At 38.4% G+C, this 17966-nt stretch overlaps 1 protein-coding gene across 1 annotated transcript; it reads right to left on the minus strand.

Moving 5' to 3' along the window:
• Nucleotides 1–870: 870 nt before the first annotated feature.
• LOC114533060 lies at nt 871–15895 on the minus strand. The gene is made up of 3 exons (XM_028554646.1): nt 15244–15895; nt 10502–10617; nt 871–1267 (listed from the first exon to the last, which is right to left on the minus strand). Exons 1-3 carry the CDS (start codon nt 15247–15249, stop codon nt 871–873), a joined length of 519 nt encoding a protein of 172 aa, XP_028410447.1. The 5' UTR covers nt 15250–15895.
• Nucleotides 15896–17966: the final 2071 nt, after the last annotated feature.

Raw genomic sequence — 17966 nt, forward strand, 5'->3', positions numbered from 1 at the left:
AAACTATCTTGCGGTCTCATATAGCCACAATATCACCTGTTAAAACCAGGACAGTTTAATTTCGTAGCTTGCCAAATTAACGTTTAAATCATCAAACAGTTATTTGAACAGCTTGACAGAATGTTTCACGGTCACAATTATCCTTTACTTTATAAACTAAAGCCAAATAGGCTATAATTCTCTTGGCAAGGTCAAGGATGTTTTGCCATCGGAAAATGAATTAATTATAAAATGATAACCTATGAATAACTAAGATGATAATCTATGAATAATTAGGATAATCACTCATGAATAATTTTCGAAACGTCGAGAAGTGTTCTTGTCTTTTTTCATACTACTACTTATACCTTTATACTTCATTTGATTTGTCTCGTTTGTACGATTTTTACTATGCACTCGTTGTAAAGAATCGTAACTTCACAACACGCGCATAAAAATCGTACGCACTCGTCAACCATGAAGTAATCTATATTAATTATTAAACATGGATCTGAATAAAGTAGCAGGGATCCTTCCTGCAAAATCAAACGAGAGAACACCGTCCTCGGCACGCTGTATTAGCCAAGACGGCGATATAATATATAAAAGTGTTATACCTACCCTTCAATGAACAAGCTGGCTTTATCACTATTCGTCTTTCTCGGGTATCTTTTGTGTCGTAGTTATTTTGGTCTTTGATAGTGGGACAGTCGGACACGAGATTAAGAAAATTTGTTTCAGCTCTTGGATTTGGGTCATCACCGACACTTAATATGCGAATCTCGGAAGTAAGTTCTGATAACGAGATTTCTGAGCAATTTGAGAATGTCTGAGGATCTTTTATCGTAGTCAGGAGAAAGTTCATTAGTGTCCGACGAAGACAGCGACTGTTTAATGCTGCAGATTTTTCTCGCATGTTTTCTGTGACGCGTCGTGTTTAATTATGGGTTCTGTGCCCCTATCTTCCAGTGATTCTTCTAACTTTAAGCGGCCTCGAAAGTTTTTTAAATTAGAATTCTTATTTCTTGAACTTATGCAGGACAAGGGAGTCCCGTCGGAGCGTTCGAAAACATCATCACTAATGGAACCGCAGGGTGAACAAAACGAAGAGCTTTCGATAGGAACACGTGTTTCAACAGGCACTGTTTTCTCCAAGTTTAATCTATGTGCTTTGGTCTTGAGATACTCCTCAAGTTTTACTAATCCATCGCTCGTTGAGAGGTCTGTAAAGCCATCCAAGAATTTCCAGTGTTCGCACCATGAAACATTCTGGGATTTAGCTACTTTTCTGCAATAATAACAGAATGTTTTTAAGACCACGCTAAATTCAAAAGAGAAGCTATTAAGAACCAGTTCTTCAATTTTTATGAAACTATATAGATAGATGCCTTATTTCAAAAAAATGCGTCAAGTTAGCCAAACATTTCAAACTTTAAAGCTGAGTTTGGTTGAGTTTGGTTGAGTTTAGTGATGAGGTGACTCTCAGGAATAATTAACTCGTAAGGGTAACTTTTGACCCTGACTCTCTATGCTCGCCTGACTCTTACAAGTTAATGATATATGAGAGTCTCCTCATTACCAAACTCAAGCCTTCTCTTATTGTTCAAGGCAACTTTATTCTTCACAATACAATGAAATATTTTAGTTCATGCTGACGTATTGTTCAATTTCCAATTGACAGTTAAAAGTTCCTTTCACTGGTGGCAAATGGCGTTAAGCAAAGAAAGTAAAGGAAGACATACGACTGTCAATTAGCCAATATTATGTAAGTGGGTGAGGGTTGTAATAAAATAAAGTTTACTTCTCTTTAATCAAGGCATTATCTGCAATAGTTTGATGGCCTTGTCAAGGCCGAAACTAGACAAAATTTGTACTGAATGGAAATCAACCTTAGTGGCTGTTCTCATGAGCGCGGTTACCGAAATTTTACGAAGCGTAAAATGGACTTTGAGCTATAGAGAAAAGCTACTCATTTAATCTAGATGCCTTGTGAACCTAAATGTTGTTCGATCGCGACACTCAGAAGCACATCGTACTTTAAAAAGTATAGTTCAATTGTTTAAAAATGTAAATAAACTGCGTGATACGTTCACTTTGTCTTACACTTTGGAATTCGTGCTAATATTAAACCTTCAATCCTGTGCAAATTAACTGCGACGTGTCAACGCGTCCGTTAACGACCACATCTTGTTAAACGGCGAAATAGCAGCGATATTATTAGAATAGGACCAGAATCTACATGTATTGAATATATTCTTACCCTAAACTTAATCGAACAGCATCAAAAGAACGGTTTATTTGTCCCTCTTGGTGGAATTGCCTTATCATGCGAGCGAAATCGAATCGCGCATCGGAAAATTAGCCAAAGCTGTGCACCACAACTCTTGGGAGATAAGACTGGGACGTAGATAAATACGGGCACATACACATTTCAAATACTAGTATATTCGCGCCATTACAGACTTGCGACGACGAAAAATAAAAAAGAAACAAAACAAAACAAAACCGGGGCGAATTTTCAACTCCGTCGCTGGCGCCGGAGTGGTTACTCGATTTTTGCGCCCGGAATGTTTCAAGCAACACTCTTCGCTCCTTGTTTCTTTAAATCTTGAATATTTATCAAGCCCGGCTGGACATGCGCAGTTGTGACGTAATAGTAACGGGCCAGATTCCTCAATATTTTTGTGAACTTAGGAAAAGGGATAGATAATTCATAAATAAAACAATTTAAACTGATTTAAAACGTTACCGTACTGATCATGTACAAAAAATTACTATAGGCATAAATCAAACTATCCCCCGGGAAGTTTACACTATGACTGACTGATTGATTTTCACCACTCATCACAATACTGCCAAGTTTCAAAGAAACTTTGCACTAAAAATGATTTAAAATAGCGAATTATTAAAAACGGTCAAGTACTCCCATGGGTTGGCATGAATTATTTGTTATATCGGGATACAACAAAATTTTCCTATCCATAATATTGAAAAAAAATTATGGCGAGGATCCAATATAATAATTTCCGAGGGACAAATATTTCGTGCATCAAAGACAATCAACTGATTCAAAGAAAACTGATTCATACCTCATGTGCTGACAAGGGGCCGGCGAACGCTCGACCTTTGAATGTTGGTTCCCCCATGCAGGATATTTATTGTGTGTATTTAATTAGCCATTTCTCAATCGAGCAGGGTACTGGTCTAGTCGCGAACCGCAAAGCATCTATGGACTGTTTCGAGGGACAAATGATTTCAGACTTGAATTTCCTGTCCCTCCAAATAGTCCATAGATGCTTTGCGGTTTGCGACTATACTTAGTACCCAACCTCGCAAGCCAGGCTTTTCTGCCCACGGTGAAAACCCTGGTTCAGGCTGGTCACGTGATTCCTTTGTAACGCTCCACCCTTGTGGGGATGGGTGAAACACAAGTAGCCCAACAATCACTCCCGTTTAGAACAGCGTGTTTCTACGGACTAAATATGGAGCGCATAACAGCCTGTTTCGACGCAATAGCAGATAAAATGAAATGAGGGCGTAAACGATATTCTTTGTTTGTTCACATTTGTTATTTGTCCTCCAAATTCGCTCATTACGACAGGCAGTCGTAAGATTCAGTAAGATTTGAGTGTCTGTATTGAATGTCAACACAACTTGATAGTTGATTGTAACGATATTAAAACCGATTCTATCAACAATGATACAGTTTGCCCACACACTTTACACCTAAATTCGGTTTATTGTTCTTTGCAGTTTCTTTTTGCTGCGCCTTCCATCTGTATTTATATATATAAAATATATATATACAATATATATCGTATATATATACAAACAAATCAACAAAATATAATCATAAAATTGTATTTCATCGCTACACTGTGTTTCACGTACTAGTTTTAGTACGATCCTCAGGCGATAACTATTTACAACGGTTTACGCGCACGTGTTTTTGATTGATTACGCGAGAGTTTTAACGTGCATGTTTGCGTGCGCTTAACATTACAAACCTTAAAACCATATCTATGCCGGCATTTACTATTAAACAGTTCTGTCCTTTTGTTCAACGATTTGTTTTTGTCTGATAGCATGATTAATCCTTTTTCCTCGGTGCATAAATTACAAACTTTCATTTCTGGACATGCGGCGGGAACTTGCTTCATCACTGACCATTTTATCCCAAATGGTTTATCTTGCGACTTGAGCCCCCAAACATACTTCGAGAGCTCCGTTTCTCAAGAGTAGCGTTCGTGGTTAAAAGACTTTAAGTGGTTGCTGTATCTGAGTTTGAAGCTACCTGATGTTATACCAATATAATGCTTGACAACTTCTCCATTATCCGAGCTAACTTCCGCTTTGTACACAATGCTTTTCACGAGACAATTACCGTTCATTGGGCATTCCTCCTTAACTCTGCAGTTGCATGATTTCAAAGAACATTGGGAGTTGTTTTGATGTTTAAGGATTCTATGATTGTGGTTGGAGATTGAGGTTTTAGCATTGTTCATACAAGAGTAACTCACTTTGACCGTGTTCCGGTTGAAAATTTTATGGAGAGGCGATGACTTTGGGAAATGCTTATCAATTAAGCGAAGGAACCTTTGTGCTACATTCGTTTTCACATTCTTACTATAGTTGGATTATACCAGATTATGTTTCTTGATCGCGTTCTTCGCTTGGGGTTGTAGTTGTTTTCATCTTGTTGGTAACTTAAGGTGGTGTTGAAATGACTGTGTTTTAGAGCATCTTCGTAAAGCGGGGCAGCTAAATCAAAACTGGTTTTGTTGGACGAAAGTGAGGATATACGTTTGTTGATCGATTTGGGAAGTTGTCTGATTATGGATGGTGGATGGTTAGACCGGCTGTCGATGTAAACTGGGTCATTATTAGGTTTTCGGTAAGGGGAGAACTGATTATCTTTTAGGTTTAAGGTGACATCAAGATTGTAGGAAAACCTATTATGAAAGTAAAATTGGTCAAATGAAGGACTCTACGCCCAGAGATTGGTGGAGAGAGGTCAAAAATCTTTGTGGTATTAATAAAAACACTCGTCGTGACCTAAGATCCCTTTTACACCCTGATCTTGTGTGTGATGATTTTACTCTTACGAATAACATAAACAAAGCGTTTATCAGCGTAATGAATGATTACTCGCCTTTGACAGAATATACATGCGTGGATGCGGTTGATGATGAACCTTTGTATGTTACCGAAGAATCTGTGGCAAGGAAACTAAGAGCGATTAAGATATCTCGCGCCAGTGGACCTGATAACCTTCCAAATTGGGTGCTCAAAACGTTCTCGGACATTATCGCAAGTCCTATTACTGATATATTGAACACCTCATTTACCGAATGTAGAGTGCCTAACGCTTGGAAACTCGCAGATGTTTGTCCTCTGCCAAAGTCGTCTCTCATTTGTGATTTTAACAACGACATCAGACCAATTTCTCTTACGTCGACTCTGTCGAAAGTTGCGGAAAGCTTTGTGATTGATATGGCTTTAAAACCGGTTATGTTGTCCATTGTTGATCCACGACAGTTTGGATTTATCCCAGGTTCATCGACAACTATGGCACTAATCGATATGTTTCATCATTGGTTATCTGCCACTGATGGGACATCGTCCACAATAAGAACTGTCCTCTTAGATTTTCGGAAAGCCTTTGACCTAGTAGACCATCATATACTGATCGCTAAACTATTCGCATAGGAGTAAAGCCAACCATCGTTAATTGGATTGTTGATTTCTTACGTCATCGGCAGCAAGGGTTAAATATGATGGTACTTTTTCCAACTGGGTTGATGTCCACGCTGGAGTTCCCCAGGATACTCGTCTTGGTCCATGGCTCTTTCTTATTCTAATTAACGATCTACGATTACCAGATCAGATCTCCCAAATGTGGAAGTTCGCTGACGATATCACATTATCCGAAGTGATTACCCAATCTAATGAAAGTTCCATTAGGACGCTGTTGATTATGTTAACTTGTGGTCTAAAGAGAACCATCTACAACTTAAACCTACCAAATGTAAAGAAATCCAATCATGTTTTAAGAGAATCCCTCCATCTTTCGTTCCAATTGAGATAGATGGATAAAATTTGATAAAGTTAGTGCTGCAAGACTTCTCGTGTTACTATTCGTGACGATTTTAAGTGGATAGATCATGTTAAAACCATAACTGCCAAGGCCTCAAACGCCTATATCTCTTAAGACAACTTAAAAGAGCGGGACTCAGTGTTGATGATATGAAAGCCTTTTATTGTAGTGTTGTCCGATCAGTACTGGAATATTGCTGTCAATTGTTTCATAGAAATCTCCCCAATTACCTCTCGAATGATCTTGAACGCATTCAGAAGCGTGCATTGCGGATTATTTTCCCTCATCAAAGTTATAATGAAGCACTGAAAGAGGCATTTATTCCCACCCTCTTTGACAGGCGAGAAATGCTATCACAAAGTCTTTTTAAAGATATTGTTGTCAATGGAAACCATAAACTTGCTGGTTTACTTCCCCCTCGTAATAGCTGTAATGGTTTTCTGAGAAATAATAGAACTTTTAACACGCCACAATGCCGGACAGATCGTTTCAAAAACTCTTTTATATAAATGAGTTTTAGTACTGAAGCAAATTTTGCTAATTGATAACAAGTTGTATATATGTATTGTTTTCAATTTTAAATGATTGTATATATCTAATCTAAAGAACACATAATGAAACGATTTACGTGCGTGATTGATGATGGACTCTTCTTCATCTGTGATATTTATCATTGTCTTCGCCCAAGAAATTGCCCTTTTCAATAGTTCTTCTGAAATCGATGGGTAGAATTCATTGATGTCGAAAGATAGGAATGAATGATCGCATTTGTTTCTTATTTCCTTGAACCATTTTAGAACCGCTTGTGTATTCTTCCACTGCTTTACACCCGTAGCTCTTACATCCACCTTATAGTAAGAATGTGAAAACGAATGTAGCACAAAGGTTCCTTCGCTTAATTGATAAGCATTTCCCAAAGTCATCGCATTTCCATAAAATTTTCAACCGGAACACGGTCAAAGTGAGTTACTCTTGTATGAACAATGTTAAAACCTCGATCTCCAACCACAATCATAGAATCCTTAAACATCAAAGCAACTCCCAATGTTCTTTGAAATCATGCAACTGCAGAGTTAAGGAGGAATGCCTAATGAACGGTAATTGTCTCGTGAAAAGCATGTGTACAAAGCGGAAGTTAGCTCGGATAATGGAGAAGTTGTCAAGCATTATATTGGTATAACATCAGGTAGCTTCAAACTCAGATACAGCAACCACTTAAAGTCTTTTAACCGCGAACGCTACTCTGGAGAAACGGAGCTCTCGAAGTATGTTTGGGGGCTCAAGTCGCAAGATAAACCATTTGGGATAAAATGGTCATTCCCGCCGCATGTCCAGAAATGAAAGTTTGTAATTTATGCACCGAGGAAAAAAGATTAATCATGCTATCAGACAAAAACAAATCGTTGAACAAAAGGACAGAACTGTTTAGTAAATGCCGGCAAAGATATGGTTTTAAGGTTTGTAATGTTAAGCGCACGCAAACATGCACGTTAAAACTCTCGCGTAATCAATCAAAAACACGTGCGCGTAAACCGTTGTAAATAGTTATCGCCTGAGGATCGTACTAAAACTAGTACGTGAAACACAGTGTAGCGATGAAATACCATTTTATGATTATATTTTGTTGATTTGATTGTGTTTTTGCTCTACTATTTACTTGTATTGAGCACTCTGGTTCAGCACAAATCCAAGATTATATATATATATATATATATATATATATCATATATGTATATATATATATATATATATATATATATATATATATATATATATATATATATATATATATATATATATATCTACTTAATTATATAGATATATATATCTATCTACTTAATTCGCTCTACTATAACATCTTATAGTATTGAGCACTCTTTTGTCTTTTCGAACAACAAGATTATAGTTTCTCGAATTTTTTTTGGGCTCATTTTAAACAGGGATATTAAGCACCTAAATATTTCACTATAAGGCTAAAAGTTAATACACTTTGCAGGAAACATATCTAGAGCGGAAATATTCTCAGAACTTTTGCCTGGCACCCGTTACCATGGCAACTGAGACGTTTCAAAATGGCCACCAAACAGGGTTTTATCGTGCATTGCATTTAACGTTTACGCTATAGATTATTTATCTACGAAAAAGTTTTAAAAAAATTTTAACATGGGGGAATTTTTTAATAAGCAAAAATAACGTTTCTGTAAATAGAAAAAATTCCCCATGTTAGAATTTTTTTAAAACTTTTTTATAGATAAAACATTTATGGCGTAAACGTTTAATGAAAAAAAAATGGGGGTCACCGAACTCGTTTGTGATATAAACATGATTAAACCCTGTTTGGCGGCCATTTTGAAACGTCTCAGTTGCCATGGTAACGGGTGCCAGGCAAAAGTTCTGAGAATATTTCCGCTCTAGATATGTTTCCTGCAAAGTGTATTAACTTTTAGCCTTATAGTGAAATATTTAGGTGCTTAATATCCCTGTTTAAAAAGTGCATCTAAAAATTTCGAAAAATTGTATCGAGCCACTTTAAGCTTTCCGATTGGCTGGTGAAGAAAAATATTGATTTCTTATTGGTTTGCTCTACTTGACTTAAAGGAAAAAATATATCCTTCTCAAGTAAATAAGGAATATTGAAAAATTTGTTAGGAAATTGACGCTACAAATAGCGAATATGTCGAATAGCTTTCAGTTGTCGTCTTGTCGCAGCCTCTTACCCAGGTGCTTTAATAGTAAGATATATAACGTTGCATTTAGGTCTTATATAGAGGTCAGCAGAAAAAACCAAGCGCGCAGGGGTGCTTGGGGTGTTTTTTTTGCGAGAAAGCGCCTGGCAGAAAATGACCGATTTCTGGCAAATCGTGACCGATTTCTGGAAAACGCTTGTATTTTGCAGTTTATATTTTCATTATAAAATTATATAATTTTTTTACTGGATGGACTGCCGATAGGCTAGCCAAGTATTATGAACGCTTCCTTTGGCGAAGAATCATCTGAAGGTACTTTTATTTAAATATTTTCTGTCGGAGTGACTATATTCGTAGAGTACTCGAATAATCGCATGCCGTATTTACATATTACTATTGGAAAAAGCGAGCGCATTTACAACATATTAAGAGGTAAACTCATATTCCTTTATTTACAGGTTTAATAATCCGATGATGATTCAACGCGACATGGCAACAGCTTGAATTTAAAAGTAAATTGATTCCATACGTGATACTTATTGGATATAATTTGTAACATGAAATGTTCTATATTAATCAACCTATAACATTAAAAACTGGTGTATCTGTAAAAACCTGGATCTAATTCAAGTAATTATAGTATATAATTATATTGTATTATATTGTATAATTCATTTGATTGTTTACATGTTGAATTCATTTTCTGCCAGGCACTAAATTTGGCAAAACCACCCCAAGCACCCTCGCGCGATCGCGTTTTTTTTTAGCTGACCTCTATACAATAACTGAAAGCAACATTATTTTTTACTATTAAAGCGCCTGGGTACGAGGCTGGTCTTGTCGAGTAATATGGATAATTCCGTTACCTCGTGTCCTCGTCAAAATGAAAAATCTACTGAGATAAGGTAAAGATTCATGTCGATATTCATATAAACAATACTCCTATAATTTCGTATAAACTATAGTCCTATAATTTGCTAAGTTAACTGTATATTTGAACGTGGTTCTGTATTAGCATATATTTGCATTCGCCCGTCGTCGTTCGGTCATAAGGTCGATTATTATATTGTTTATTTGTATCAAATATCAACCAAGATTTACTGTATGAATTTACGTCTAACAAACAGCCAATGCATCATACTAGATCCAGGCGCGTAAAGAAGATATATATATTTGTGAAATCATGTAATCCATGTTTATGTCAAACAGTACAACGTAATCATGTTACCCACCAAACTAACATGGCAATTATAGCATTGTAAACAATATTGCCCTACTGTGACTCTTACTGAAAAGTGTTAGCGGCATTAGCCACTCAATATTTGGCATGAAGCATAGCTTGGAGCAATACTAGTTTATGCTGTAACAGTTATGAATATTATTCAGGCTTACAAATTGACCGCATTCATGTTTTTATTCCATGGATGTAATTTCCTATTATTGACCGTTATTTCAAGAAACATGTTCCTGCTACATGTTTCAAACATTTTTAATGCGTACTTTTCGCGCATGTTAATAATTTTTGAAATTTCATTATTCCGGGAGGGAGCAATTGACCCACTTCCCGTTTTGACCCACCCGGTCGATTGGGAATAGCGATATAATAAAGTTACATATATGTCCACCCCACTTATCGATGCTGGCCACTGCCCTGCTCACATGAATCCCCTGACGTTTGGGACTCGCAAGTCTGTCGTCGAGGTATAGTAAAGTATAATTTCATATATTTGTAACAAACCTAGCAACTCGTTCCAATCCTTTCTCGCTATCGCTTCGTTTGATATTTAGAAGTTTTGCCTGCTTCTCGGGTGTTGTTCCTCTTGGAGAACGCAAAGAAAAGGAAAACCTTTCTGCCTAAAAACATGATTTTATGTGAAATATACCAGAATATCCTGATCATTTATTATTATACAAGCGGAAAAAGGATAGATATCCCATTGTTGAACATGTAAAATACGTTCATTTTTTCTTCTATTTAATGTCAAATTTCCTAAATTATATACAACAATTTAACTGGTTCTGCACTGGCGCTAGCTTTACTTGATCGCAATAATCGCTATATATCGTATCCTTTATCTTAGAATAGAACAAGTCTGCATGTGCTTCTCTAAGTTCTGAATGGCTAATGCTTTGACGTCATCAGACTTTCAAATAATATTAAACCAACGATTTACAACAATTTAAACAAATTTTACACTCTCGGTAATCGTTATGTAATATACGATTAATACAATTATTTAACGTTATTGTCTCTGTATCTCTCAGTTTCCTTACGGTTGTTCTGATTCGCAAGAAGTATTTTGCAGTCGACGCACTAGGCTCGGAAGTCTACGGTTCTACGATTACGGAGTAATTCTTCCCCTTTCGCTAAATTCCAAAATGATCGCGATGATTTGTCGTTCTTTAAAACGAAAGTCTCTCCCTCCTCGATCTGACACTTGAGGGTCGCATTCGAGGAACCCTTCGACGTCTCTCTCAAACTAGGAGATACTCCGTTCTCCATTGGGTCACAAATTGGTTTAGAAGCCTTTTGGGATACCGCTCTTGTCGAGTTAGGGATTGACTCGTACTGATTATTTCGAAATGCAGATCGTTTGGCGTTGTATCAATGTTTCGACCATAGATCAACTTTGCGGGTGTTAACGGGTATGACACTCCTTACTCATCATCATACACGTAAGTCATCGGACCATTATTTAATGTAGCCTCAACCTTGATCAATAAGGTGCGCATTTCTTCACACGACAATGACGCGCGACGAATGCCTTTTTTGAGACAGCGCTTGACACATCTTACCATTCACTCCCAAAAACCCCCTTGCCAGGGAGCCTTTTCCACAATGAAATCCCAAGTGGTTCCTTTGTTCGCGAAACACCGCTGAACTTCTGCAGATCTCACAATGCCTTTAACTTCCTTCGACGCCGCCTTAAATGATTTTGCGTTATCGGATAGTAGCTTTGTTGGTAATCTTCTTCGCGCGGTGAACCTTCTAAACGACTGTAAAAAGGTAGACACTGATAAATTAGGCACGAGTCCGAGATGCATGTCCTCGTTGACGCACACGTAACCAGACAAATGTATGACTTGTTCAGCTTTTGTTTCTTGACATTTTCATCTGCAGTTGTTAGATACCGTGGTCCTGCGAAATCCATACAAGTGTGAGCAAAAGGTGGGTCATCGCTCACTCTACATGATGGTAACAGGGCGAACTTTGGTGTTTCGTGTTTCCTACATACAACACATACTACAATTACACGTTTGACGGCTTCTCGACCTCTTGGAACCCAATACCCTTCTCGAATGCAGTTATAAAATGTCGTGAAGGGTATAAAAATGTCGTGAAGGAAGAAGGGGCGCTTTGCCGTCATAGGTAATAATGATTAATCTATTCGCCCTTGGCATCGAATCGTGCCTTTTCCGTCTAAGAATAAATCCAACTGTCTCATGAGCTGCGGTTTTGTCGTCAAAACTGCTTGCAGATATAACCTTTCTTCCTTGAAATTGCAGGCTTGTATGACATCTACCCAAATTCTTTCAGCTGCTTTCAGTTCACTGGCAGTTATTGCAATTGGCACTGGTCGTCTCCTGGTCTTGTTACCGAGCTTCTTTAGTAACGCTGTTACTCGCTGTTTTTTTGTACTATCCCGGTTGCAATCCATGACGGCTCCTACGTTAGGTGGTGTGTTCGTTACATTGGTTAAAGTGTTGGCTCGGCCTTTGGTTTGGTGATTTCTGCGAATGCTTTCATTTCGTCACTCTGTGTAGGTCCTGGTTCACTCGGCTAAGACTCATCGGTACATCGAATAAACTCTGGACCGTCCCATTATGTCGTATTCTTCATTAACTCGACTCCACAATTCCCTCTCGATGTCAAGTCTGCTGGGTTTTGTTCGCCTGGGAAAACCGCCAAGATTCCTTCTCGACAAGCCCACGTATCTCTTCGACACGATGATTGACGTAAGATTTATAAATCTTTCCGTTCCTCATCCAGCACAAAACTGTGTAAGAATCAGTACAAAATATTTCAGGAGCGGAGTGCAATGAAGTTAGCGCTTTCCGGACAGCGTTCATCAATTGAGCGAGGATATATGCCCCCAGTAATTCTGATCGAGGTATTGATTGTTTCTTAATTGGGGCCACTCTCGTCCTGGAGGCTACAAGATTAACTTCAATTTCTCCGTTGTGATGAACTGTGCAGCTGGTAAATTATCGGTTTCTCTTTGGTTTTTCGAAAGTAACATCGAGGTATGCCAATAAGTGCTGAGAGGTCTACGACAAATCCCTTCTAAGCCACTAACGCTTCTCCGTCTAACACATCGTCCCAATTAACGTCATGAACACACAAAGTTTGGAACAAAATTTTCATGCTGATCGTAAATGGAGTAAGAAATCCAAGTGGATCAAACACTTTAGCGGCGAGTTGTGGCACCGATCGTTTCGTAGGATTAAGTGTTGCTGCAAAGTTTACCAATACCGTTAGGTCATATTGAATTTCATCAGTTTCCACATTCCAATTCAGTCCTAGGAATTTAATAGAACATTCTAGTTTATCTCATCATCAGACTCGTCATCTGCCTGGATTCGCTCGGACAAAACATCGTCGTTTGCTTCGTCTGAATTTCTCTCAGTTCGGTTCTCCTTTTCTTTCGAGTGTTGCTTACTCCCGAGGGGTTCCACGGTTGTTAGACGGTTTCATTAATCTTATTGCATTCCGGTTCGCAGGCGATTCTTTTACGAAGGAATTGTCGAGTTAGAATTCCACTGTCGTAATTTAAACCCGCCAGAGGCCATAACGTCGTTCGCCTTTTCGTGTATCTCTATAGCCTGGTCGTCGTCCCACGCACCTCCGACCAAATCGTCAACATAGAACGAATCTTGCAACAATGAAACTAGTTCAGGCTCTTTCGTTTCATACGACGCTAAATGACGCTGTATAACCGAGTTCAAAATAGCTGGCTTGGAGTCAACCCAAATACTGGAAGACAAAACTGATATTCGACAATGTCGGGCTGTTCCTTGTGCATATCGTCAAACCACAAGAACCACAACATTCGACGGTTGTCTGGATTCATCTCGACCTGCTGGAACGTCTTTTCCACATCGGCCACTATTCCTACAGGGTAACCTTGGAACTTTATAACGACGTCAAACAAGTGGGAAACTAAGTTCGGACCTTTTTCCAGGCAGTCGTTGAGGGATAAAGCTGTGCCGGCTGATGGTCGCTTAATCCAATATTCAGCACGCCTGATTGGATGACCCTTCTGAGAAGTGTAGATAAGGTCTATTACTTTACCAGATATTGGCCTAGTAGCTATATTAATAAGTTGTTCAAATTGGTACTGAGATGTTATTACATGAAGTGGCTGATAGCAACGTTTGTCTTGAAAGTTAGTGTTTAAGTCTCCTAAGATGATAATTTCTTTACGTTCGTTATCGGCCATACCTAAAGTGCAGTTTAAAGAATCTCTCCAATGGGTATTATTTCCCGGTTGATACAAAATGACCGTTAGGAAGGGTTTGGAATTAGGGTGCTTAAATTCCAACCAAACGCACTCGAGAGAACTGTCATTATCTACCATTAAGTCGCTTCGATATTGAAAGTTAATTGAATTAGGGATATAAATTAGAATACCTCCACCGGAGGCATAAGTTCGATCGTTTCTAATAAGGTTAAACTCTCCAATCTGCAATTCTGCATCAGACCAGCTAGCATTTAAATGAGTTTCAGAGAAGAAGAATATGATATTGTTTTTATTTCGATCCCTAATAGATTCAGAAATCATGAGTCTGACTTGGTCCAGTTTATTTGTAATAGCCTGAATGTTTAAATGGAAAAAACTTAGGCCTTTCGTAGGAATTTGAGTAAAGGGATTATCGTTTAGATTGATATTTGGCATGGGTTGGTTGGAATTCAAGCTGTTTAAAATATGTAATCTAGTATTACTAAAAGTGCCGAATAAAGTTAATTAAGTTCCTAGCCATAAGGTCACTACCAGAAAGATTAAGGTATAAACCATATCTATCCAGGCCTCTCTCATCAATGTTTTCGTGTTTTATTAAGTTTAAGTTTCTGGCTTCACAGAGACCTTGAAGCAGGTTGTTCAGTTGAGTAACTTTGTCTTTAATACCAGGGGCCGGTTGTTTAAAATCTGGTGAGCTTAAACCTGGGTTAAAGCAAATCTTTTATATTAATTTTTTTATTCTTTTGTTTACAAAGTTGAATATCTTTTTTCATAAATATTTTCTGCACTGATAGAAGTAATATTTTCTAAAGTTTTAAAATGAACAGTGGTTCAGAAGCACATAAACTAAAACACTGGATTGAAATTTAATCCAGGGTTAGCGCTAACCCAATTTTGAACAACTGGCCACAGGGCTATTAGTTCTAGTAATTTTTTAGGAAAGTGAAATGTCAGTTTTAGGGCAGATTTTATAGATTTCGTCGCAGAGCTTGGAGATGTTTTTAGTAATAGTATTTACCTCCATGGTTCCAGCATGTACAATAATTTGTGCTGGTGGAAGGCGTAGACTTTTGCGTAGTCCATCATGTCAGTTACTGTCGCTCCGGGAAACGTTTGAATAGTCACATTCTTGCAAGTTGACCTTCTCATGTTCTTTGTGTTGATACCTCTTGTCATAGAGTCACCCAGGATAACTGTGAGATTCGTCCCATCGTGTCTAGGGGGCTCACGGGATTTGTAAGTATTCGTTGGGTTATGTTGATGGAATGGTTGCTGACATTGCGGCTGATTTTGCTGTTGAGTTTGGTTTAGTGAGGAGTGAGAAGTGTCGTTGTCTGGGCGTGATTGATGATATTGTTGTTGCTGCTGCTGCTGGTCTTGATGAAACTGATTTTGCTGTATGAGTTTATGCTGCTGGGGTTGTTGCTGCTGTTGCTGGGGTATATGTTGAGTTTGTTGTGGCTGAGTAATTTGCCGTTGAGGTAGATGTTGAGTTATCTGTGGCTACGAAAATTGCTGCTGCTGGTTTTGTTGAAGGTGATTCGGCTGTATTCGTAATCTCGTGAGATTACGCTGCTGGACTTGTTGCTGCTGTTGTTGGGGTATATGTTAAGTTTGTTGTAGCTGGGGAATTTGCCGTTGCTGATCTTTTAGCAGCTGATTCTGCTGCGTGAGGTTACACCGCTGGGGCCGGTTGTTCAAAGCTATGTTAGCGCTAAACCAGGGTTAAATTATATTCAAGAGTTTTAGTTTATGTGCTTTAGAACCACCGTTTTAAACGTTTAGAAAATATGACTTCTATCGGTCCTGAAATTATTTATTTTGTACTTGAAAATTGATTATCAACTGCAAACAAGAGGCTAAAAAATTAATGTAAAGATTTGCTTTAATCCAGGGTTAAGGTAACCGGCTTTTGAACAACCGGCCCCTGGGGTTGTTGCTGCTGTTGCGGGGGTAGATGTTGTTGATGATATTGTTGTTCCAGCTGATGGAGATATAGTGGGCTATGTGTATTATATGGTGAGACACCAGTATGTTGATAGCATGTATTAGTATGTAAATGAGCTAGTTCTTGTTGCTAGAATTGAATAGTATTTTGATTTTCTACATGTAGTAGTCTTACAACTGTTAGTAAGCTGTTTCATTCGTTATTAAGTTCTTTTGTCTTTGTGTCCAGATTGCATATTAAGGATGACTGATCGTTGATTTTGTTCTTTAATCGTGAATTTTTTTCCTTGAGAGATAGGTTTTCATTTAAAGAACGAGATGCTCTAAATTCAGTTGATAATTCATTCAGTGACTGCTCTATTGATTAATCGCTAGCCGAACATCCTGAGACTTGCTCGATTACACATGACTTTACTTGCTCGTCTCCTCGTCGTATCTCGCCCGTGATTATTTCAAAATAGTAATCAGCATTAAGTAAGATGTCAGTAAGATGTCGATATCTTACACAGAATCGCTATCGTTAAACAGACCTTCATCAGCAAGTTCCAGTCCTTGCAGGTGTGCATGTCAGTCAAGATCAAGCGTTGTGAAAAGGGGCGAGCAAATTTTAGAATAACAGAGTGCTGCAATTTCAATGCCCTTCAATTTCCCTTGCAATTCTACGCGTACTCGGTCGCATCGTTTCTTGATAAATCTATCATCTCCGAACGTATTCAAGTTCAAAACTTAAGTTTTTTCCGAGCTAAGACCAAGCCTTCCTTTCAAAGATTTGTGACATATGATCGCTGACTCCCGCTGTCCATCAAGACACGTACCGGAATTACATCATCTTCACCTTTTGAGTAGGCATGTGCTATCGCGGTTAGCAAGAAAACTTTACATTTCGCTCGAGTTGTTGCGGTTTTCGAATTTTGGCATGCAGTTATGAATGAATCTTGTCTTGCACTTGTATCAGGCTGGTCGTCTTTGGATGTCAATCTTGGATCACCGTCCTTATCTTTCCTAAGAGATTTTGACAAATTTACTACAAGCCTTTCACAAATTGATTGGTGATGGGGACCTTCACATCGACGACATCTTTTCGATGAATGACATTGGTTGGCACAGTGAACAACCTGTAGGCACACAAAACCACGACGGTCTCGTCTCAAAATTTCCTTTCGCTCACTAGGTTTCACTTTTAATTCACACGAAGCCGAGTAAAGTCCCACAGTAGACACATTTAATGGCACCAAATGGTTTGCCATCCATCTCTTGAGCTGTTAGCGAGGCAGTTGCAGATGGGAAACCAGGCGGTGGTTTTATCTTCTTCTTCTCGCTGTCGGCCTTCACATGATCACTTAATTCACGAGCTTCCACTTTCTTTCGGATTATCTCTAGTAACTTTTTATCTCCCACACCTCTTTAACAGATTTCCTAGCAATCTCAAGTCGAACGACCCCGGATAATTTGGACATGACGACTTTCACCGTAATTGTGATGATTTCTCTCCAACGCATGGTGCTAACTTTAAACGTTCGTCCATGTGAGCGGAAATGATTTGTTGCAATTTCCCAAATCTTTCGCGTAATAGATTAATGGCTGATTGGTAGTTATCCGCTTTAACTGCTAGTGCCTTTATTGCTCGAAGTGCACTTCCTTCTAATAATGAAAAGAAATAATTAAACTTATCGATGTTGGTTAAATACGAATTTCGGTGCACAGCGCTCTCGAAGCTCTCCCAAAATGTTCGTAGTTTGTAATATCTCTCTTAAAATTCGGAAGTACCAGCTTGGGTAACTTAATTGTGGGTGC

This window comes from Dendronephthya gigantea, unplaced genomic scaffold (assembly GCF_004324835.1).
Source record: "Dendronephthya gigantea isolate DGI-Jeju-01 unplaced genomic scaffold, DenGig_1.0 000085F, whole genome shotgun sequence".
NCBI classification, from domain to species: Eukaryota; Metazoa; Cnidaria; class Anthozoa; order Malacalcyonacea; family Nephtheidae; genus Dendronephthya; species Dendronephthya gigantea.

What these genes read in the sequence shown, in the direction of transcription:
- LOC114533060 (XM_028554646.1), bottom strand. An exon ending in GGATTGGAACGAGTTGCTAG is followed by an intron (nt 1,268 to 10,501) that starts GTTTGTTACAAA and finishes TTATTATTGCAG; the next exon opens with AAAAGTAGCTAAATCCCAGA.